The sequence below is a fragment of the Lemur catta genome, chromosome 1 (genome assembly GCF_020740605.2).
Source record: "Lemur catta isolate mLemCat1 chromosome 1, mLemCat1.pri, whole genome shotgun sequence".
NCBI lineage: Eukaryota > Metazoa > Chordata > Mammalia > Primates > Lemuridae > Lemur > Lemur catta.
In genome coordinates, this window is record NC_059128.1 from 256071529 (window position 1) to 256097505 (window position 25977).

Sequence of the window (25977 nt, forward strand, 5' to 3'; positions counted from 1 at the left end):
TGGAAATTATTATGCATAACTTTGTAGATAATAATTTATGAATAAAAGTAATAGCTGTAAGTACCAATAGTACCATTTATTGAGCACTCAGCATGCTAGGTGTTTTACCTACACTGTCTTATTTAACAGAAAGAAAGAGAAATGAACAAATGAATGCCCATCAGATGTGTCAGGTTTATCTTACTTTGGGTGCGATTTGTTAATACAATAACATATCTCAAGAATCCTTATTTTTCAGAAGAGAAAACAGACCTGGCCACAGGGTTCATAACTGGTAGGTTGGGATTTCTGGGCAGGTATATTGGGCGTCTAAGCCTATGGCCCTTGGTTTTGAAATGCAGAATGGATTCTCGAAACTGCAAATTCTTAAGTATAAAGTATGTTTTTCGCATTTGTCCATCTTCCTTAATTACTTTCCCATTGTTAACTTTCCAATATGCAGAGTCTATGGAGTTGAAGGAGAGGTTTTCATATGAAACATAGTGAAAAGATCCCATGGGCCAACCCCGCACCCCTCAAACTGGATAGGCTTTCTACAAGACCCTCAACAGTTTCAGCTTAAAAGAGACGGATTGTTGTAATAGAGTGCTCATCTATTGATATATTCTATTATAGATAGTTCTCATTCTGCCTCCTATCCTGAAGGCTTGTTGCTCAAACTTGACTTTTTTAAAAAAATGGTAATGGGGTGGGGAGTGAGGGTACAGTTATTGGAGAGTTCATTCCAATCCCTGGAAGTGGTAAGGAAGAGGTTAAGCTGGACCAGGAGGATTTTTGAAGTCTTTGGTTGGGAGGTTCCATTTGGAGAAAGGTGCAGGGGAGCCAGGGGTGGCGAAAGAAACAAGACAAGTTCTTATTCGCTTGGATTTCCGATCCTGAGCAATTTGATTCTCACCTGAGGGCGTAGTCGGGCAACCCCGGCTTATGGATGGAAACATTAAGGAGCAGAAGTTGCCTGACAGGCACCTGGAAAGTGTAGAGTGAAGTACAGAAAGGACCGCGCGGCCCCTTTAAGTATTTTCGGGCCAGGCAGGAGAGGGAGGAAACCGGGAGCCGCGGGGACGTTGGGGGAAACCCGCAAGCAACTGAGCCAGAGAAGAGGCAGCGTGAGAGCGGAAACTTCAGACGCTGCCGGTCCGGCGGAGCTGGGGAGAGCCGGGCGCCGCGTCTCCCGCCCGCGGCAGCATCCTCCTCGCTCCCCTCCGCCGCCCCGGGGAGGTCCGGGAGCTGCCTCCCTGCAGCTACCACGAGCCCAGGGGTGCGGGCAGCCACCCCCAGGAAGTTTGGGCTCCAGCGTAGTTTGGGGTGCGTCGCGCGCACGCCCCAGAGGGCGAGGGGCCGAGGGCGATGTTGGGCGCCTTGCGGGGCTGGCGGCGTCCGGAAAGCGTGCGTAGGTCCGCGGTCCTGCTGCTGTCCCCAGTACTCCCCGCATCCCCCAAGTGATGGGAACAAGGGCCCGCCCAGGCAGCCGCTGTCGCCGCACCGCCCCCTCGCTCGCCCCCTGCGCGCGGAGTCACCCAGGCACACCCCCGGCACCCCGAGCCGGTCGTCCGGAGCTACCGCTGCTACCTTGGCTGCCGTTGTCGCCGCTGCGTGTGGCCAGCTGCTGACTGGGCTCACTTGGAGACGGAGAAGCACTTTGGGGCCCTCCCTAATCCGCTCTCACACCCCAACTTTGCAGCCGCCGCGCCTGCCCTCGCAGCGGCGCTCGGGCGCGCACTGTGGGGGCGCACGCCGGGAGGCTCCGCGAGACCGTGGAGGCAGGAAACGGCACAACTGCTCCTCTGCTTCAGCTCTTTGTTGTTCGCCTTGGATGGTTCTTGGAAGTGTCTGACTGAGCCTCCTCCTCGGAAATCCTGGGACCGGAGAAGACAAACCTAGGAATTCCTCGTCTGCAAAGGGCTCTGAGATAGTGACAAGCGTCTGGAAAGGTCGACAAGTAATTGCCCTGAAAACTCCTGGAGGATTGACCCACGTTGCTTATATTAAGCCTTTGTGTGTAGTGTGTGTGTGGTGTGTGGCTTCATAAATTTGGGGACCCCGTTTCTACTCCCTCGGCTTGGCATGAGACTGTATGCAGGATCTACCCGAGGACAATGATCGCGGAGCCTGCTCACTTTTACCTGTTTGGATTAATATGTCTCTGTTCAGGTAACCCCGCGTCTTTCTTCACCCTTGATCTCTCTGTCCGCCCCCTCTCCACTTTTGAAAATCAAACCCCGAATTGCATTTTGGCTGCTTCTCCCTTCTAAGGCCAGAGGGGCTCGATCCCTACTGGACTTTTAGGCGAAAAGGTTCCCAGTTCGCATTTGGTATTGTCCCCTCTTCCCCATCCCCAAAGACCTCACTCTCGCCCCCCCTCCCCGCACCCCACCAAGCCTCTTCGCAGACCTGGGCCTTTCGCCAAGTTCAGGGCACGCCCAGATTACTCTGGGCAAAAGCACATCTGAAGCACTAGGGTGGGAGGAGGCAGCGGTTGGTGGTGAGATTGGGCCCCCGGGATGAGCCAAAGTGAATATCCACTGGCTGGTTTCTTCGGGAGGGAGATGTGCGCCCCTGGAGCTTGTGGCCCCGAAACTCGCCAAGATTCCTGAACCTGGTCCTCCAATTCGCCCCTCCTCTTCCGAGCACAAGGGGTTATTAGTAGTTGTTTTATGTAACCAAAGTCTGTAATTAAATTCGATTCTGAAGAAACTTAAGGAAATAACTTTCTTAGAGTAGAGTAGAAACTAGCCGCTGCCTACCTAGGGAAAGAGACGGTTGCAAGTATCTGAAAGGGCACAGTTGCCTGGGAATTCTCATTGGCCAGGGAAAACAGAAAGCTGAATTTAGGATTTTTAGGATTAATTAAATGGTACGGAAACTCTATATGAAATGTTGGAAGGATGCTGCAACGGGATACTTCTGACATAAAAGTGCACATTGCATCTATACTTAAAATAGGTTTTCTTACACTCCCTAAGAAACTTATATAATACTATGGGTGAACTGAGCCACGATTCAACTTTTGTTTCTTTCCTTTTGGTAGATTCTGGTTTCAATCACGGATCCTATTTCAGGCCTTAAACACACACACACACACACACACACACACACACACACACACACACAGTTGCACCACAGGGAATTTTTATAGTCGAATACTGAGCTTCAAGTTGCATCAGGGCCTATAAGTTAGAGTCACTCAATTTGCATAATTATGAAAGCATTTTGAAGGTTAGTGTGAGCTTTTTGTGGTCAACGGTTGTTATGGTTTGTTTTTACTAAAAAATCTACTTAAGGCAAATAGCTAATTAAATAAGGAAAGAACAAAAATGATGCATGTCATTCAAATGATAGCAAAAAACTCTAAAAGAATTTTAGCCCATGAGATGTGCTTTCTTGGATGAAAGTTACAAGGAACATTTGCAGCTAAACTAATTCTTAAAATTATTAAATTGTTATTCCTTTGAAGAAAACAGAAACAGATTTCAACCTCAGATAACTCATTGTCACAGTGGATGGATGATTGGATGTAACTGACTCTTGGGGCAGTCTTTCCCCATCTCCAGCTTCTCCTTCCTGTAATGCAGCTTTTCTCTGTTTGCATATCTGAGTGATTGGATGGCCCCCTAACTCCCCACCCCAGCCATCCATGCACACCAGAAACATTAAGGTCTGATCTCTCTATTTGTCGCTCTTTGCTGAGTCTCTCCCTAGTTTAATTTACAGCTTCAGATACCTTTGAAATTTCTGTTGATTCACCTTCTCGGTTAAAGTTTATTCACGTGTGTAAAGTGAAGTGTCATTGTGATAAATGACTGGAGGAACAGATTACTGAAGATAGAGGGATTAATGGTCATTAGTCACTGCTTGAGCTAAGTTTGTATATGTTGGAACATTTTATCATGGCTGTAGATTAAAGATAGGATCACACTAACAGGGCATCACTGAAAGCCGGTCTTGTCAGTGTGCGAATTCTGTCTTCACTTGGGAGAAATATCTGGGAGTGTATTGTCCTATCAGATTTAATAATTGATCAGCAGTTAATATCTGAAGGTTGTAATTTGAATAGATATGAGACATATTTATAATCTTAAAGCTAAACTGATTTTCTGGCCATCATTTTTCTAATTTTATTTTCCATTTATGCCATTGATGATTTATGTAAACCTAAGTTTTTCCTATAGGTGTGCTTATCTACTTTGTTTGCCAGATTTCTACAACAGAGATGTCTTTGTAAAGTGCTCTCTCATATTTAACCTGAAGCTTTTTATTATTCCTCTGAAAACTTTCACTCATGATGTGGATGTGAACTTGGGAAGCCAGTCAAATTATTGGGCTGCTAGGGTGATCTCATGACAGTGTTCTGTTCCAAAGCAATGCTATAGATTTGAATAAAACTTTACAGAACTCAATTAAGCAACTGGTAACTTGGGTGTGCTCAAGACACCTGGTCAAGGAATGAATGAAGTTCTTGAAAGATTGTGTTTCATGTCTTGCCTCAAGCCTAAGATCACAGCCTATCACTTGTTAATGGAGTGTATTTAAGAGAAATGTGGTGAGCTTAAGTAAATCAAAGTGTACAGAGGGGACAACGTACCTTCAACAAGATTTAACCTGTAAAAGCATCTATTGGTTGTCAGTTCTTTTTTCTTTTCCTTTCTTTCTTTTATTTAACTGGCTGCCAACTTAACAAAGTCCTGTAGTTTTCTTTAAACAGATTATAAACTCCATTTTGGTGTGTTGATGACATACTTAATATTGAGTATTGTGCTTCAGAGTGTTTGCTTTTTGCAGCCTTTTATTTATTAACCTAATGCTACAATGTATAACTTTTTATTCTAAGATTTGGAAACTAAGATTTGGAAAAATTAGATATTTCTTTAGAAATTCATTTTTAAGGTGTATTTCTTTAGTTAGTTTGTGTATCTGTCTTTTCTATGGACAGCTAGACTTTTGGTGGGGTTAAGGGGCAGAGGGTGGGGCAGGATCCAGAAGGGATAGCCCTGAAAAACATCTTTGTGATCTCTCATGAACTAGTACTAAGCATTTTTCCTTCGTAGACTTCCTGTTCTCAAATCCATTAGATAAAACTTGCTTTTAAGTGAAAAAGTAATTGAATTTCAGTTCAACTTAGGATGAGATCTGAATTTCAAATAAAGTGGAAGTTCACTGGTGTTGTCCTTCTTTCTCTCTCTCCTTTTTTTTGTTGGGGAGAGGAGTGTTTTTTCTCTTGGGAAGAGGGACTTTTTTTACATAAGTTTCACTATTTGACCCAATTGTATCTCTGGGTCCCTCGTGTGTCTCTGCGTCTCTCCCTTCCTCTCTCTGTCTCTCTTCCTTCCTTCTTCCTTTCATCTCTCTTTCTGGCAAGATTCAAAGATAATTTGAAAAAGTTTTGACTAGTTTCTTTATAACTTTTATGGTTTTTAAATATACATACCTGAGTACTATGATATATTTTAAAATATCTTCATTTCCTGATAATGGGCCCTCTAAAAAATGGGACTTTTTTTTTCCATTTTGAGATGGAGTCTCTATGTTCCCCAGGCTAGTCTCGAACTATTGTTGGCCTCAAGTGATCCTCCCACCTTAGCTTATAGAGTAGCTGAATTCCCAGGTGCAAGCAACTGTGCTCAGCCATGTAAGATATTTATGGTTAAAATGTCTTAGAACAGAAAGTTTGCCTGAAGTTTTTTCTTAACCTTTGCTAAGACAAATGAAATATTCTTATGTTAGTTAAAGTGTTGCAAAATGCTAAATTTCAAACTAACAATGACAATTGTTTATTTCTTCATTTTTACGTTGACTAGATATCTGTAATTTAAAACAACTGAGGAACAGGAATAAGATTGAAAAGAAACTTAAGATAACAGTTTCTCAATGAAGATCATAAATCATTGAGTCTTCATTTGTTATCACCTGTGTTACTGAAAGATGCTAAGGTATTACTCATGTTAACTTCTGACCCTTTTAGAAAAGTAAATAAAAATATAAACTGCAAGCTTGATTTTTTATGGGAACAAATAAGGAAAGCAAAGTTACCATTCAATTTAAAATTAGGCCTAAGGTAATCTACAGAATATATTAAGATATTTGGGAATAAGAAAGGCACATAAAAATGAAAGAAAGAAAAGCAAGAAAAGAAAAAAATAGAAAGAAAAATAAAAAAAAAGAAAGAAAACAGGAGCAGAAGTCTGGAAAAGTGTAGTAGAAACTGAGATTCATAATCAAGCTAGTATGAAAATACAGTCAGAAGTGGAATGAAGTACAGAGCAGTGATATCTAAGTGCACCCTCTGACCACACACAGCAGGAGAGAAGCAAATCCAAAAAGTAGATTTCAGAAAATTTGATGTCTGTTGTGTATACTCTATATTTAACAACTATATAAAGAACTAGACATTTTGCATTTTTAAAACAAAAAAGCAATTTGAAACGTGTTTAAATCTGTAATGAATTGACAGAATAGTTTTTTTAAGCTATGTTTAATAAGACTTTAGAATATTGATTCTTCAGTGTATACAAAGCAGTAAAAAGCCAAATAGTTACCTTCTATATCATAGCACTTTTATTTACAGGAGATGAGAAATCTGAAAGAAGGAAGTAAAGTGAAAAGATGAGATCATGTTCAAGTTCTAGGGTAAAATAAGAAACTTTATGACAGTGAGTACTATTGCTATGAAGCTATGACTATCACTTATTGAACAGTCACCATTATCTTATGTAATGCTTGTATTACATGCTGTGGCATAGGTGCTGCTACTTATAAAATAGTACTTTACCTTTACTTTATAGTTGTGGAAACTACATCATAGAGAAGTTAGGAGATGTGGATGAGCAGAGACGTGAACCAAGCTGCCTCCAAAACTCTTAAGTTGTCCAAAAGAGTCTACCTAAACAAGACTGTGGTTTGAACACTTGGAAAATTGGAAGGAAGGCATTATTTTTCCTGTCATTAAGAAAATGGCCTCTTATTTTTAGATCGCCAGGCAAGACAATCAATTGTTTACATCTAACCAGTTCACATTCAGCCTTGGTCATGTCAGCATTTTCTGGCATGCTTAACAGAGGAAACTGAATGTAATTCAAAACATTTTCTGCTGGTGATGCAGATGCACATAGATTCCAAGTTGTATTTTGGAAGATGAATGCCATTCTCCTTGATGCAGACTTGAGGAAAGATTTTGCTCTGAGTCCCAAGGCAGATAATTGGTATTCAGAAGAGCCTGTGGAGAGACAATCATTTCCCCTGTGGTTGCTCTTACCCTCTGAGTTGGGTATGGGCTGGTGATCATTTCATAGTAGATGAGCCTTCTGTTTGACTGCTGTTCACAGATAACTGACTTCATGGTTACTGATCATGGAAGGGTTAAGCCTTAATACCTGGTTGATCAGCTGGTTGGAAACTGCTTATGCATAGCCAATAAAGTTGCCATCCTGGGGAGATCAAAAGGCTACCTCCATTCTTTACAATTTTGGATTAGCATGGTTTCCTTTTCTCCTTCTCCTTCTACTTTCAGCCCTTTCCTTCAATCTTGCTGTTGTAGAAGAGGAAGCAAAAAAGATTTATCTGCAGTGAAGAGAAAGATAGCTTTGATCTCCAGTTCTGTGCTTTTTCCTGTTTTTTTTTTTTTTTTTTTCCCTCTCTCTCTCTCTTTTTTTAACCATCCAAAAGGCTATTTCTAACATTGGAAGGTGTCATGTTGCTTGCTTCATGGGAGAGCTCAGCCTCAATTCCCTTCAGCCAAACAGGCTGCTACAAATCCCCTTACTTCTGTGATTTTACTTGGCTTCCAAACATCTTATGACAATGTTGTTCCACACATAAAACAATATTTTGAACAGCATGACTGTGCATATCTTTCAGGCTTTATTGAAGTGGAGAAGTACCTCTGTGGTGTTCACAGCTGTGCATGGCTTAGAGCCGGAAAAGAATATGTTTATTTTATTTAATTGGTTCATTTTATTTTTTGAGGGCAAGTGTATAGAAGGTAAACAACTATAGACACTGTTCTTGGATCACAAATTTGATGCTAAATAGTCTGTCTATAGGCTTAATGCCTGTCACCTAGTTTGACATTTAAATGAAGCGTTAAAAGCACCATCAATGGATACAAGCAAATGTCAACAGAGTAGTGTGGTTCTGTGTTAAGTGGGAATGTAGTCTTTCTGTGTCAAGTGATTGCTTTGTATGCAGCATATAGGAAGTAGTCGTTCCTAATAATAAATGCATTTTGGGGATCTATTTTTTAAATTGTGTTAGTTTTCCAGCTAAGTAGAGCAAGATTTGCTAGAAAACATATTTATAAAGCCTTCTGGCAATAGCTCACTCACAGTTACACTTTCCCAAGATGCTCTTGATTGGATTTCAGAAAGTATCAAGTTCAAAGTATTCAACTCAGATGTACACAACCTGGGAGCTAGAGACAGCTTATCCGCGGTCAGCCATGAAAGGAACATGGAGTCTTCACAACTTTCCCCTAAAATTATTTGTGAAAAGTTCTGCTTGAGACCCAGTTTGTATCCCCAGTTTGTGTAGGTTCATCTTTTGATGTGAGAAATAGTAATATTTGAAGAGTAATAACTTTTTTACATGTGACCATTTAGTACTTTAAAAGTCATTTCAGGTGTATGCTCTCTCTTGATTTAACTTAAAATTTCAATGAGCACAACGAGAGACAGTGTTCATATAACCATAAAGGTCTTTGTAGCATGTTGTGTATGGTCATAATTTATGACACATATGGAAAAAAATATACCAATGTGGTAAATTCATTCCTGAATTTTAGTAGAAGAGGAAACAGAGGCCAGATTTTAGCTTCTCTCCACTAAAGTGATTAAGACTTTTTTTTTATATCATTAGCAATTCCAGGTGTAGTAGGAAAAGAAAAAGAGGCCAAAGAATGAGTGAATTAGGCTACAAATGTCTGTTTCAAGATCATTTGGCAACATGGTACTAATGAGATATACAGACTCTCATAATTTGATCTGCAAACTTAAGTAGGCTGCATGTTGTTATATTTTCTAGTTCAGCATGTGATTCTCTGTTTTTTTTTCACTAATGATGGACTGTCTTTTAATTTGACTGATGAAATATGTCTATCTGCAAGCCCTTTTCTATAAAAATAAAATATACACTTTTTAGTTGCGCAACTCTAAAGCTGTTTTTGTTTACTCAGGTTTTATTTAAAAGAAAGTCTTTATCACTCTGAAACTTCAATGAAATATTGCTTGCTCATAAAGTGAGTTAAAGCACATTTACATGTTACCTACACACCTCTGGGTAGCTTTAAACTACTCTAGTTCCTTGATTTAAGAAGTAATTTCAGTGTCTCCAAACCATTCAATTAGCAAGTTGTCTGAATAAAGTAAACTCACTTGTACAGGCTGTGAAAGATAAAACTCATCTGTTTTTTTTCCCCCTCATATCTGAAGAGAAGTGAAAGTTTCCTAGCAATATGGTATAAAATGTGGAACTACAACTTGCTTAAATTAGTGAAGTTAGTAATATATTGCCAAAATCTAAACGTGTAGAAGGAAAATAGGAGAGAGACAAAGACTTCATTTGGATATCTATGCAAATGAGAGAGGCATTCACTGACAAGATCATTTCTATAATATTAATCTCCATGGATTTGGATTGAATACAAACATTATAAGCACAGCTTTTATTTATATTTGGTGTGGTAAAAAAGGAAAATAAATCCATTACGTTATTTGGTCTTTTCTAGTATTATGGGTCATTCAATCCTAGGAGCTCATCACTTCCTAGGAGCATTTGTATGTGTGTGAGTGTGTGTATTTTTACATGATAAAAAAGCCCAAGTGATTAATAAAGTGATGATTGATACCATATAGCTCCAATTGTATATACTGAACCTGGAAAACTGGGCATCAATAATAATATATCTAGTAATAATAGAAATATTGATAAAACCTAAAAGTTATAGAGTGTTATCTGCCTGGTGAAGTGCTAACATGCCTTATCTTACTTACGTAATACATAAAACAACCATGTTAGGAATGAATATGTTGCTATAATATTATCTCTATTTATCAATATGGGAAATGAGGTTCAGAAAAGTTAAGCTCTTTGGCTATGGTCAGTCAGTTCGTGTGGTGAAGTGAGAATTTTAAACCAGCCTGTCTGATTCCAGAATTCTTACTCTTCATAATTATGCAGACATGCTGCATATCCCTTAAAGAAAAACGAATGTAGATGAAATAGTATAAAATGTGTATAGAACAGATTAAGATGCTTTTTTTTTGTGAGAGAAATGGATTGTGCTGCTAACCCATTTTAGTTCTTTTTTAGATGTTAGATTTTTATATCTTATTGTCTAGTCCTCTCTTCTGTTTGCCAGATGATAACCCACAAAAAAGATTGTCCCATGGTATTACACATTCTGGAACACAGAAACATAAGTCCAACCCCATAACATGGTTTAGTGGAATTCAGCACTGTTCAGTTCATGGAGTAAATTTGAGATAGTAAATACCAAGTAAGTTTTGTGATAGCTCAGTTTTAAGGGAATGGGATTTTCCTTATATAGAAAATAGTATCACTGGGATCTAATGTCTACAGGAACTGATTTTTGAGTTTTCATTTTTTGAGCTTGAAAATAAATGGCTTTCTTGGTGATAAGATGTCACTGATAATAAACACATACTAAGGAGAAGCTTGGTTAGAATTTGTGATTACCATTCCTTTAAAGGTATGTCCTCCTCCAATGACATATTTTGTAGAAAACAAAGAAGGAATTTCGCATTGGTTAACATAATCCCTGCCAATGAAGCCTGCATGAGTCTGTAATATCTATTAAGAACAGCACTGTAATCAACATTCTTTCACAAGTAATACAGTTGCTTTTAGAAATGTTATTCTTTTGTTTTTCTTACACTTTATATAGTTCTGCTATGACTGTTTTATAATTTCTTAGGTATAATTTTCTCAGCTGAACTCAGTGGTCTTCCAAATCATTTCAAAATACATAGATGGGATTGTATATTTATATTCTTCTGTCTATTTTCATAAGTTTGTGACTTTACCTAAGACTTAAATGATGATTGACTTTTTTCCCAGTTCCTTACTCTATACCACTAATCAAAACAGTATCATATCTATAACCCTCCGTTATATGAGACCTAGGTTCTTATCATTAAGACATTGTCTTAAAATATACTTCATAATAAATTTATTTCAGTACATCCATTGGTTTGCAGTTTGCCATTCATTTAATGCTACTTGTTTATTATTAATGGAGCTTAATAACATTATTTATTCCTCATTAAACTACTTACTATCAATCATGATAATAATAAAAAATTATTATTAAGCAGCTGTTAACTTTTGTTGCTCTAGACACTTTAAAGACTGTTTTAGACATAGATGATAATGTGTAAGAGCTTTTGATACAAGATTCAAGTTGTGAACATACAGACCACAAAACGAATGTTGAATTATATAAGTGAATTGTTGGCACTGTGTGAATGAAAGATGTGTTTGACATGATAAAAGACAAAGGAATTGCATTTGGGGAACTGGTAGGTCAGGGGATTTACTTAGTCAGGAAAATCTTCGTGGGGTTCCAAAGAGTGTTGAGAGAAATAATGGAGATAATTTTTTGGGCTAGGGGAGGTATTTGAGAGGTACATCCTGGAGTGGTGATCTGAAAAGCTGACACAATTTGCTTGAAAATGTAGACTTTACAGCTATTGGTTATTATACAATTTCACTTATGACACTGTTATACTGTAGAGTGCATTATTTAATAATCACATTGATTCTTTCATTCACTTACCAGGCAACAAATTAGAAAAAAAAAACTGTTCATTCCTTGTATCATTAAAGAATTTATGGTAAATGGTTGATTTCTGTATAGGTGATTTCATAGAGCTATGCATAGTGAGCCTATGTTTAGACCATAAAAATAACACATGTTAATTAGCTTGATTTAGCCATTCCACAATGTATACATATTTCAAAATATCATGTTGTACACCATACATATATATAATTTTTTATTTGACAATTAAAATAATAAGGAATTTTTTTTTAAAAAATGCTTTCACCGAATGGAGAAAAGGTGATGTAAAATAAATATAAATTTTATGACCTAATTCTTAGAGATTAAGATATTTGACTTTTGGCATTTTTCTCTGAGGGTATGGATAGCAGTGTACAGATACATAGACTTAGATATAATGCTGTATGTGTTATTATTATTAACTATCAGAGAATCATTTGGATAGTACCTCAGAATGACAACTACCTCTCTCTACCTCTACCCTTTCTGCAGTACAATGAACATGGTCTTTATCCTTTCCTCATTACTTTCTGTGTCAGGAATTATCTCCTCCCTGCATAGATATTTACAATTGTTATAAAAATTTTCTTCATATTAAGCTGAAAACCAATTCTAAATCTTTTCATGATGGCCCTGATTTTACCCTCCAAAGCTACCCAAAATAAATCTAGTCTAGTTTCTATATGAAACCATTTTTATATTTTGAAGATAGTTACTATGTTCTTTCTAAACCTGCTATTCTTCAGGCACAAGATTCCCATTTTCTTCCAATTTTCTCCATTTGATAAATACTCATTTCCTTTGGTTATGTTGTTATTGTTTTTAACATCTATTTGTCAGTGCTTTTGAAAGTGTAAGATTGAGTTTGAGAAATCTACCTTCTTTTTTAGTTAATGTTTAACTTTTCTTCTAGCCTTTTAATAAATCTTTCATTTTCTCTAAAATTTCTCTCAATATCCTGGGATGTAATGCTTTTCTGGATGAGGAGATTGAAAATGTATTAAGAAGCTAACTACATATCTTTTCCCCTTTATTTCTCACTGAACTATCTAAGAACTGTCCTTTCTCTTCTACAGCCCCAATTCTTGGCAGAGAAGATAAACAGAATTCCTGAGATTGTTTTTCTTCTGATAATGTTTTATAATGGGTAAAAAGTGAAATGTCTATGTAGGGCCTGTATTAGAAAGCAAGTACCTGTATTAGAGACAAGGAATAGTTGGCTGGTTCTTGCTAGAGATAAATATGGTCTCAATGTAGACAAACTTTCAGATGGACTTTCACATTTTTCAAGAGAAGGCATAAATCCATATTTTTAAGTACAAGCTCCCTATTGATGAATGCAGGAGTTTAATGTAAATTAATAATAATAACATTAAGTGCTCATACCAAATATGGTCCACAGGTCAGCATATTTTGGGGCTGCATTATTACACCATTCATCCTATACAGGACTGACATATCTGTTGCTGCTTATTTCTACCCTAAATACATCAGTATTTCCTCACTTTTTATTATCTTCAGTGTTTTAGAACATGTAGTTTTCTGGTGTTTGCCCTTCTTCGTTGTATTGTTACTAGTTAAATGTTTACATAATGGCTTATTTATTTAACCAAAATCTCCTGCCTTTATTGGAAGCTATTTACATTTTACAAATTGTGTTTGTTGAGCCAGGTAAAGTGATCAGTTTTACTGTTTATGTTTATTCTTTTGTCCTAAAGCTAACAAACAAAGAAAACAAAACCACAAGCCCTTTGATGAGCTAAGAATCCCTGGTGAACTGAATAAATAAATACATTCTTGAATAAGAAGAGAAATTGTCAACACAGTCTAAAGGTTTACTGATTGCTATTAAGAGAAGCACCACTGTGTTGCATATGAATTACACATTAAGAAAATACAATAAGGAAATTTGAAGAAATAAAAACAAAGAAAATTGAGGCTGTGGGTGAAATTGCAAAGAAAGCTGTATCTTGGTCAAGAATTTGTCATAGTTTTCTTTCTAAAATCTGGTGTCCCTTATTTGTTTTATTATTTATTAATAGATCATTAGCTATTTGACAGACATATTGTCAGGAGAGAAACTTAATCTAAAGGGTCAGTAATCATTACCAATTGAATATTAACCAGATATGAAAATAAAGCATCTCTGAAATAATTTGTCAGTGAAAAATGTTATTTAATTTACAAAATATTGATTTCTGCATAATTTTCAAGAGCATGTATGTGTTTCTGTAAGAAATCTTGTGCATAATTCATAAATGTTTCTAAAATAACATTTGGAGAATTTCTTTAGGCAAACGTAGAAATGGTGTAATTTGCTTAGGTGGTTGAGATATATTGCAAAGCTAAATATATGGAGAAACTTTCGTTAACTCTTTTCTTCTCCTCAAGAAAACCTTGGTCATTTCCTGCTAAATCTAAGTAAAATATTCCTAAATGTGGAAATTTTTATTTTTCATTATGTTTCACTGTAAAATGCATGGAATTTCTTTTTGTGTTTGAAGACTCATCCTGTTGGAATAATATGGCAGAGTCCCATTGGGGATTATTAGGAGCATTACTGATGTAAGACATGTATCGAGGCAGCCTTCCTCATGCTAAATTCTAGAGCTACAGCTCACGAATAATGTGAGATGCTCACAGGCATGAAGCAGGGGATAATGTCTGGGAGGGAGAAGGTCAAGGCATGGGCAGGGAAGAGGTCAGGAGCAGTAATGTGCCCTGAGCAAGGAGAGCAGATTCATTTGAAGCTGGAAACCTTCCTTGTCCATAGGAGGCATGTTTAAAGATAAGCATTATCTGATGCTTTGACAAAATAGCTTGCCAATGATAACGAATTCTTCATCACTTGAAAGGGCAGCCATGATATCCACATTTCTTTGGAAATTATTTCTATAGTTGATAACTGCAGGCTTTAAAAAATATGTAATAGGAATGCATTAGCTAATTTGCCTAGGTCTTTATTTTTCCTGGGACCATAGCTCTATTTCTTCTCCCTATTCCTTTACATATAAAGACCCTTTCTTATTTGTGAACCATAGAAATGTTATGTTTCATTTATTTTCTTATGAGACAATGCCTTGTTTTTGGATGTTTTAGAATTATTGATTGGCTTGTATTACACATCTACCTAATTAGGAAACCACCTTTAGCCAGGTGAATACCCTCTTACCCCTCTAGATTTTCTAAATGCTGCTCCATTTGGGAATGCTCTGTCTAGACCCTTTCCTGTCTGTCCTTTTCCCTCTACCTGTTTCCCATCCCAATTCCTGTTTGGCTTAATGAATCAGATTAAGGTGTCCCTCCTCCAGAAAGCCTTAGCTGTCCCATCCACCTACCCAATGTAGATCTGGTGTACTTTTGTTTCCCTGGCACCCTCTACAAAACTGTCCTTGCCTGCAATCATGCTGTATTGCATATATTTATCTAGGTTCACTTTTAGACTACAGGGATCTGTGTCTAATTAATTAATTACAGTCAGCACATATATAATTCAGTGAATTAATAAGTGATTCAGGGAATAAAATTGAATCATGAATTTCTTGACTTTGCTTTGATGGGAGTTATAGAAGAGATTAATACTCCCTTTGATTATTGAGTAAAATTTTATCCTTTTAGAAACAGAAAAGTGAACAATTGGAAAGAAGAAATACCTGAATTGCCAAATATCACAAACTTGCATCTTAGTGTTGAAAAAAAAAATTAAAAATCTTAAAACAACTTGTGGTAGCACTGTTGTACAGCAGCAAATTCAGAAGTAATTTATGAATGGGGACGTTCAATGGTTATGTATTTATTGGCTCTTACAAAATGGATTGGATAGGAATTTGGATGTCTACCATTGCTTGGAGTTTGTAGATTTTTCTATGGACTAACTGTGGTATAGTAAGGGAAAAATATGACTTGGATTCAGACTAAGTTATAGCTCACGTCAAATTCGTCATTGAGTAGCTTTTTACCATGCCATGGGAAAGTTTGTGTTTTTGTCTGTGAAATGTAGGTATTGAACCAGCTGATATTTAGGTATCTTCTAGAATCTAAGTTTTGTACTTTTTAACCTAGGAACAACACAGTGAGCTAAATGTTTTGTCGATTAATTTTTTTCTCATTGGTGTACTTTTCAGTAAAGCATAGTGATTATAAGGGAAGGGGCTTTCAGAGCAAAAATGCCTAGATTTAAAATCTGGCTTCCCTACCAGCTAGCCATATTACCTTGGATAGGTTATGTCACTTTTCTATTTCCTTTTCAGTAAAATGGAGATAATATGAGTGCCTACTTGAGAAGGTTACTGTGAAAGTTAAATAAGTTAATGTATGTAAAGTGTTGAAACAATATTTGGCATATTATAACTTCATTAAGTGTGAATTATTACATTGTTTTACTATTTTCTTAATAGTCTTTACCAAGCTTTTTTTCTTTTCTTTTCTTTTTTTTAAGAAACTAGTTAATGATAGTTGCTGGATATAGATCCTGATTTACAAACTCCAAATTAAAAATTATCCCTATATAGAATTCAAATTTAAGACCTCCTATGAGAGATTTAAAAAAAAAAAAAAAAAGCAGAGGAAGAAAATTCAAGGTTAATTTGACAGGTCGGTCAGATTTCTGGCAGATTGCCATGCCAGTGTGATAGCCATTTCTGTCCAAATATGGAAAAGATAATATTATTTATGCTGTACAAAAATGCCAGCAATTAGAGGCTATATCAGGTTCCCTCTCCATACCCCCCAATTTAAAAAAAATGTTAATGCCTCTAAGAGGATTAAAAGATTTACAATTTACTGTGAATTATTTTAATCAGATTATAGATCCTTTTTTCCTTGGAGCTCAGCTCTTTAGCACTGGGGAATGGAGGTTTTCATTTGGAGTGTGGGGTCAGAACAGACAGGGGGAAATGTGGGGGATGGAGAAAAATGAGGCCTTTTTGGATTCTGGAGAAAAACAGTGGGCCAAACTGAGAGAGAAGTTCTAAAGGAAGATAGAGACGTACTCGCTGCAAACTTCACATGTTGAAAATGTTCTTGAATCTAGAGACACTGTATCCAGCTTCCTTTTTTATTACTTCGGTCCTTCCTTCAAGAAACCAAAGATTAAGTTGGAAGTATTAATACTGTGGTTCAAGAACATGATTTTTAGGTGAGCCTTTGGCATAAACCTGGGAAATTCAGTGTCATTTATGGAATAATATGGTGGTTAACAGCTTGACCCCCTAGAGTAATTCATTCATTTAATAGTTATCACATTTTGTGTGTCTGGCACTCTGTACTCTTATCTTAGCACTATAAATAACAAGCTGTGAACTTGATTATGTTACTTAGTTTTTCCAAACCTTGCTTTCCTCATCTGTAAATTGGATATAGATTAAATGGAAAAGGGCATGTTAAATATACCTTCTTCATAAGAACTATTCAATAAATGATAGAAGTTTGAGGTTAAAAAAGATAATGTAGAAATAAATTCTTAAAGTCCAAACTAATATTAAGGTGCAGAGACCTAATGTAGTGGGGTTTTTGTTGTTGCTTTTATTAATAGAAAGATGCGATAAAATTGCTTGCTTATTGATGGGAAAATTGTATATTAAAGTATTTCTTAGGTTATTCAATAAAGACATCATTTCAGTCTCACAATATATCAAATTTATATACATTAAATGGAACTTTTACCTGCAAACCTCAGCACATATATTTCTTATGTATATTATTTAATTTTATCTCTCCATATGAATATGTATTTCCAGGAAAATAGCAGAATATTGGAAGAGTGATACTTAATATTAAGTACTAACTAGTAATACTAATTCTAGAAGAAATTTGAAGAAGGTAGAGAGAGTTGTAGATTCCATGGTCAAAGAGGCAGCCTATTTTGCAATGTTGCTGCTAGCTTAAGTGTGACATATCCACCTTTATGTTGTAGTCTCTATTTCATCCTAGGCCATTGTTCCCAGAATGCCTTCATTGCTGCTTGCTTGGCATGTGCTCATAGTCACCTTCTCAGGGAAGCCTTCTTTGCTTTCCTTACTCACAGACCCTCCTATAGATACCAGTAGTCTCATGTCTCTGTGGGGGATCACTCAAGGCTGTTTCACAGAACTAAGTATCCCAATCAATAGCTGCTATAGCACCAAGCATATACTGGGTTTTCCACAAATGTTTTCATTTGTTGAATGGATAAAATTCTAAACTGATCATTTTAACATTCTAAAAATTAAAGTATATATAGTGAAAAAATAATAAATCTTCCCCAAACCAAACATTAATAAGTCTATGTTATCTAATATTTCAACTATCCTTAATATTAATTATTTTTTCCATAAATGTAATAGTGTTAATAAAGAACTCACACTGTTTGACTTTGCCTTGAATATTGCTAAGGAGACAGATTTAAATGTTGAATCGTTTCTTTTAGGAATATACAATGATAAACTCTATATTTGAGATTGTAGAGAAATACCTAGAGAATTCAAGAACCTCAAGTTATTTAAAAAAGAAATTTAAAAAAATTGCCTGATACCTTACATAAACTCAAACATAATTAGAAGGGCAGAAATGGTACAGTGTGATTTTCTCCTATTCTATAGAATAATTTCCATTTAAAACATTTTATTGGGTATCTGCTGTAGGTCAGAGATTTCTGGGCACTGGTGATACGAAGATGAATTTAGTTATAGTCACTATGTGCAAAGGTCACATAATTGAGGAAGGCAGATGAATAATTAGAATATGATAAACACACATAATAAAGTAATAGAAGTGCAAGAAGGAAAAATATAATTCCTACTGGGCCTGGGGAGTTTTTAAAGAACATACTAAATCTTGCACTAAATATTGAAGAATATCCTTTCTCTTTTGCTTAGTTGCCTATGAGACTAGGCTGAAGAAACACATATGTTTAGGCAGAGAGAAGAGAAATTGTCTTGGATCCTGGAGAAACCAGAAATAGTTTGGGATTACTTTCAGATCTGGTGCCTGTAAATATAAAACTATGGTCAGAATATGAAGGTTTTCTTTTTCCATGTTAAGTAGACTGAATTTCACTATGTGGCAGAGGAAGCCATTAAATGTGTTTAGGTAGTGAAGAGCCTGCTTATTTGGGTGGGTGGAAAGACCTCAGACAGTAGCATAGAAGATGGATTAGGCCATTAAAATTATAAAGGGGAGAGATGGTGAGTAAAAACCATGTCAATGGAAATGCAGCAAAGAGGAAAGGTAAAAGAATTTTAGATGGTGGAACTGACAGAATACGTGCAAGAGGAAAAGATTTCTGGTGCCTCTCAGATGACTAACACGGGCCACAAAGACTTCAGTAGTAAGGTACAGACAATATGTATGGAGGAAACCCTATGAATTGTACCTTGATAGGTTGACTTTGTGATACCAGTGGGTTTTTCACCTGAGCATTCTACAATAATTGGAAGACAATGCCTGAAATGCTAAAAAAATTGTATATGAGTATTAAGAGAATTTAATTTAGAGATACAGCTTTAGGGGAAACCTGAGTATAAGCGGTAAGAGAAGTTTCTCTATCGAAAGGCTGGGGAGTAAAGAGATAGAGACAGAACAGGATCTAAAGTAAAACACGCTCTTCCTGTATGCTTTTGTAATTACTATTTAGATTACAGTGTGTGAGCCTGTACATAAGATTAGAGGTATGTATTATTAAAAAAGAAAAAATTAAAGGAAACAGGCATTTCTGAGTCCTTTTCAGCTACATTCACTTCAATTTTGAACACGTTTACTCTTTGATAAGCACATTGCAATTTTAATATATTGATTTAGAAAATACATGGGGTATGGAGTAGGTTCAAGTTACAACTTAATTCCATAAATATTTACTGAGTAATCACTGGGTAACATTATCTGGAAGAAAATTAGAGGCTCACAGAATCTCAGAGTGGGAAGAAAACAAAGAAGTCTGGTCCAAGGTATAGATAGTAATATAGAAATTCATTTGTGGTTGCCTACAAGGGCCTTAATGTGTTACTTTTCTCATTCCCAATGGGAAACCACCCTCTTACTCCAACAATGCTAAACTACTTGCACTGTGCAACTTCTTAAATCTTATCTTTCAAAATGCTTCTTCTTCCTCTTCTCTCTCTATCTACCTAGTGCTCAGCACATATAAAGCAAGTTAGGCATCACTTCCAGGTGGATGGTTTTGACTTTCATCTCTCTTCCCCAACTCCCAGTTCTTCAAGTCTAGGTGAGCTGGCCCTCCTACTTGCTACTACAGTACTACTTGCCTTTATTACAAGGCAGTATCAGTAACATTGTGGTGTATTTTATGTTTATTTGCTTCTGTTACCTGATTTTGAATAATCAGAGGATAAGGAGAATTTCTTCTTGATCTCTATATGCCTAGAACCCAATACAGGGTCTTGCACTTCCACCTGAATGTTTCATCTAGTGAACAAACATTTAATGACATTGCAAATGTGAAGCATAAAATAGTGAATCTCTGCTACTTAATTCATTTATTGAGGGCTTAGAATGGACTATCTACTAGGGGCAAATCAAAATCAAAACAATATGAAAAAAGTTTTTTCCCCTAGTCTCTCATGGAACTTATATGCTCTTGGTCAAAGAAACAATCAATACTTCTTTACAAAACCATTTATTTCACAATGATGTTGAGGAACTAATTTAAAATTATTCCCTACCTCCCAAAAAACAAAGATGTGGGGTGGCTCTTCCTTCTTCTGGCAAAGTTAGAGTGAAAGAGACAACTTTATATCAGAGTTTTTTAAGCTTGGCACTAAAGACAAACTTTGGGTCAGATGATTCTTTGTTGCAGAAGCAGTCCTACGCATTGTAGGATGTTTAGCAGCCATCCTTGGCCTGTGACACTAGATGCCAATAGCAGCCCCGCCTTGTGATAGCAAAAATGTCTCCAGACATTGACAAAGCTTCCTGGGGAACAACAGTTGGGAACCACTGCCTTATTTCTACATGAAGATACTGTTCAGAAAGAATTCATCTAGCAGAACTACATTGAGGTAGGTTAATATCTACTAATATGTTAACCCACTTTTATATAAATCATACACATATAAACACATAAGTATTATTCATGTATATGTGTGTATACACACAGATTTTTTCCTCTGTTCTGGCAAAAAATTATTGTAGGTGTTTCTTTAACAATAACCAGTTAGCCTGCTGAGATGCTTTTATGGAGTAATAAAGCTCAAAAGGGGTGTGTGTGTGTGTGTGTGTGTGTGTATGTGAGAATCTGTCTTTATCTGTCAATATATTCTCCATTGATTTTTGTGGAAATGGGTTTTATTAATATATCAATAAAACCATTCCTTACAGACCAAATTTAGCAGTGTGAACTGGTCAAATCCTCTTCCATTCTTTTACAGGGATGATATGTTATAAGAGAAATCAAATAGGAAATAGAGTATTGTAGTAACTTGGGAGGAGGGGCCAACATTAGATAGAATGGTCAGGAAAAGGTTCTGAAGAGACATCTGAGCTTCCATCCAGGGAAGAAGAATGACTGCAAAAAGCCAAGGGGAAAGTAAGTCTGAAGGTTCTGAGGTAGGAACAGCTTGTTAAGTTATAGAAACAGAAGAAGAGGTAGATTGTCCCAGTAGAGAGATAAAGGGAGAGATTGTTTCGAGAAGTCATCATCCAACAGCCTTTTATGCCAGTTTACAGAGGTATTTGGTTTATTTCAAATTATTTTTAAAAATGTAGGCAACATTTTAAAATTGAAATTTCTTATAAAAATCAAAATTTCTGGCTTCTCTCAAAAAACTAGATGGCCTGATAACTTTAGCTTCTCCCTCCCATGTGGCAGCTTTCACTTGGACCTGGATCGGAGCTACTCGTGGGGCAGCACCCACGCGCTCTGGTTAGCTGGGACCCTGCGCTCCTATCATGTGTCCTCGTGTCCTGACGCCCGGCCTGTGTTGCTCTCTCACTCACTACATGGCTCTACAGATACATGCTTTTTATTCTCTAATTTAGGGGCTTGAGGGGCCTAATAAAGATTTTTTTTTTATTTCAAGTGAATTAAGGTGGTATTAGGAAGAAAAGTCACATGATCTGCTTTAACAATTGAAAAGATTACCTACCATGCTCCGAAAAAATGGGCCATAGAGGCAAGTGTGGAAATGAGGAGACCACTTAAAAGACTGCTGCAGAAGGGGTTGGTGGTGCTCAGTCTGAGGTGGGACTGGGGTAGAGAGAGAAGTGGTACCAGGAGGGTAGACAGAAGTGGTCCAGGCCTCGTGTTGCACAGTTTTGGATTCATCATCATGGTGGCATGACTGACCGCCCCCCGGGGCACAGGCCCCACGTATGAGAAGATGCCACCCTTTGTATTTGTGCAACGTAGCAGTTCTGAAGGCAGGATTGGGATATACTTTGCAAGTAGAAATCAAGGATCTCACCCATGAAGTTTCCCTGTGTGGGAAGTAGTGGTATTCACAGTTAGGAAAAGGAAAGGATAGCATCAATTGCCCAAATGTGATTGGGATTTTTCTTTGTTCGGTCCCAGATGGAATTTGTTAGAACTAATTTATGTCAGTATGAAAAGTGTAAGGTGCGCTATGTGAGACAGCGGAATAGACACTTCTGGCTCCGAGTGTACAGCAGTCATTATTTTCCATCTGGTTCTCTAAACAAGTGCCATATGAAAAGTGTCCTGGTAGGCTGAATGTATGGATTCTTGTCTGTGAGGTATTTATAAACACACGATGTGAATTCTTGCCCCTTCTAGCATTTTAATGGCTTCACATTAAATGGTAGGTCATTATACTTTTCACTGAGACAGTGAAGGGTGATTAACTCCGTCTGGGTTCAACCAGTGTAATTTTAGAGGCTACAAATATTGTTACAAGTCAGGTTAAGGTTTAAAGGTGAAAGTATAGTGAAGCTTGCCTGAATGACTTTTACAGCATGGAGTTAATGTACACAAACAAAGAAACTCTTGTTTTCTTTCCATTATGAGTGCAGAGAACAAATGACTTGCTTGTTATAGAGAGGAAAATGTGAAAATTAGGTTGGTCTACAATAAAATTCATGCTGTGTGAACCCATTTACTCAGTATTTCAAATAGAAAGTTCTTTTTAAAGTCCTGTTTAACGTTGCTGAGATTTAGAAACTTTAGACCCTAAGTGTGATGCCCTTTGTTGAGATAAGACTATCCTAAGAAATGGCATCAACAGATTTACTATCTTTTACATAAAGAAAGCAATTTACCTCAATAAAATACACTAGCACGCTCTTAGAGGGGAAAATTGCCTTTTTCTCTCCACTGACTGTTTTTAATAGATCCAGCTCCCCCCAGATGCTTCCATCCTCTCCTTTCCTCTGAGTAAGTACTTTGGGTAATTTGATATAGCTCTTTCCTTTTCACTGGTTGAATTCAAATCTTGGAGGCTGGATTTCAGTCAAGGAATGGTGTTTGAGGGCATAAGATTGCTTATGATGACCGAGGAATAGAATCAAAAGGCTAAAGCTTCCTTGTAAAGCTGTGTTAGTGTCTACATTGACCTTAAAGGCAGATGAGAAATAAAGTGTGATGTCTGTGTAGACCGGTTTTGCTGAAATGACTAGACTTTTTGAGGCCTCTCATGTGGAACTTCAGGTAAATGCTGAAAACTATAATTTAACATTGTAGTCCTCATGCCTGTAATCCTAGCAGTTTGGGAGGTTGAGGCAGGAGGATCACTTTAGGCTAGGAGTTCCAGACCAGCCTGGGCAATAGCAGGACCCTGTCTCTACAAAAATAAATAAATAAATAACAACTAGCAGGACGTGGTGGTGTGCGCCTGTAGTCCCAGCTACTCCAGAGGCTGAGATGGGAGGAATGCTTGAGCTCAGGAGTTTGGGGTCACAGTGAGGTATGATGATGCTTCTGTATTGTAACCCAAGCAACAGAGTGAGACTCTGTCTCAAAAAAATAAAAATGAAAGTAAAATAAAATAGGCCAGATGCAGTGGTTCACACCTGTAATCCCAGCACTACGGGAGGCTGAGACAGGAGGATTGCTAGAGCTGAGGAGTTCGAGGTTGCACTGAGTTATGGTTGTGCCCCACTGCACTCCAGCCTGGGCCACAGAATGAAACCATGTCTCTAATAATAATAATACTTATAATGTTGGCATCTAATAAATTAACCATTCTCTTTCTTCTCCCTAAACACCCTTTTTACATATAGCTTTTGCACTCATTTGAATTTCTGTCAAAATATGACAGGATTTGGTGGGGAAAAAACATTTTGACTTAACAGATTTTGATGTAAACTTTAAAGAATTTAGGGAACATTTTGTTTTTACAGAAGTAGAATAGAGTTGACTGTTTGGAAGCCCTGGAAAAACAAAAAACAAAACCTTATAGGAATTAACAATTATGGGTAAAGTAAATAGCTTTCATTTGGGCCAATGGTCCTTTAAAAAACACAGCAGGCTGATCTGACATCATTCAAGTTGTAAAGGTTGGGGTGAGATGAAGAGGTCTAGTCCCTGAGGTCATGGCGGAAATGCATAGGTCAAGGCTTTGCACTTAGCCTTGTGTCAACAGCGTCATGCCCTAATAAGTCTAAAAACTGATTTGACTGGGTTCAACTACATATATAAGTATATTACACCCTTGTCTCAACTCAAAGTGAGTAAATGCGGGCTTTTAGGCCTTGGTGTTGCTACCTAAATTTGACTCAAATTCAAGCAATTTAAAACTATGAGAGGGAGAAAAGTCTCCTTAAAATGCAGTTTACTCAGGATTTAAGTATGCTTGCCAAATAGATTTTTTTCTTAGAAACATTTTGAAAGAGAGAGAGAGCGCGTGTGTGTGGTTGTGTATGCATCTATCAGTATCTTCTTAAAATTAATCTTCTTACCGTATACACACACCAACACATGTTGTTTTAGAACATGTCTGATTCAAGAGTATGAATTAATTTCACATTTGGCTTAAATTCAGTCCTTCTGTGTTCAGAGTTGATTTCCTTTGATGATTTTAAATTTAGTTGGGTTATATAATGGTGGGGGTTATCAGAGGAGAATCGAGAAAGTCCTAGCCCAGCATTGTGAAATAGATAAAATATTATCCAGCTTTTCTGCTACTCCATGGCAAACTAGATGTATGTATTCTCATCGCCAGTTCAAATCTTGTCTTGTTCTTTGGTCCTTACTGCTGCTTCAGTTTCTGGTAAAATAGAAGAATCTGATCTACTTCAGAGCTTTCCTTGAATGAGGCTTTTTGTTGCTCTGTGTACTAGGTGTACACAGAGATGCTTGAGTTTCTTGTATATTTTCAAGTCTGAGACAATTTGTGATTATACTGCATTTTTAGACCTTGATTGAGATTGCAATAGTCTCTTTTGCTTGTTCTGGTCTTGACTTTAATGCTTTAGACAAAGTTGACACCGTTTCACTGTTTTGAACAGCAAATAAATGTATGATGTCATACAAGTAGAAATCGAGGTGATATAAATTGCTCACAGATATCGTTAAGCACTGTGTTTTTCCTGCCTCTCTGCCATCTCCAGGGTCTACTACTTAGTGCTGCTTCCCCTTGTTTAGGGAGAATGGCTGCTAGTGATAAATATGGATCCATTTTTCACTTTCAGCAAAAGTGAGAGGAAACTTCTCTAGCTTAACAATGTCCTTCCCATCAGTTTGATTAAATCATCTTCAGATAAATACCACCTTTGGACCAATAAATGTACCAGGGAAATGGCATGCAGAGGTTGGCTTAGCAAGATCATATCTACACCTGGATCCAGGATTGGGATCGCCTTCACCTGATACATGGTGGGTAGAGGTGAATACTCGAACAATGTGAGATCCGTTAAGGAGTATGCCTGCCACATTCTTTATCAAATAATGTTATTCAATCTTTACACCCCTTTAGTGGAAACTGCTATCTCAGAGCATTTTATCAATATCTTTCAATTGTTTTCCGAACTGTTTTCTATGTAGGCCTGCTGCACAGTTTCATTTTTAATTTTACCTATAATTTCAAATATAAGCATGCTCTTGTTTTCTGATTATTCATTTTTCGTAGGATTTTGTTCTTGTTTTATAGATGTAATACCCTTCTTAATAACCCTGTGTTTATTCATTAGTGTTCTCTTCCATCATTTCTTTTTGAATGCCTGCGTTAGCTCCATTTCCTCTGGTGTCAATTTTTAGTTTCTCAATTTTGGCCCTTCCATATCATTCTGCTGCTTTTGCC

General features: G+C 37.2%; 1 protein-coding gene across 1 annotated transcript in view; it reads left to right on the top strand.

Moving 5' to 3' along the window:
• Positions 1 to 25977, top strand: part of LOC123649859 — a 97899-nt gene that overhangs the window by 19588 nt on the left and 52334 nt on the right. Inside the window, exon 2 of the mRNA XM_045568139.1 lies at positions 1030 to 2151. Within this exon, the coding sequence (XP_045424095.1) occupies positions 1030 to 1834 (805 nt within the window). The 3' untranslated portion in view covers positions 1835 to 2151. The remainder of the gene's footprint in view (positions 1 to 1029; positions 2152 to 25977) is intronic.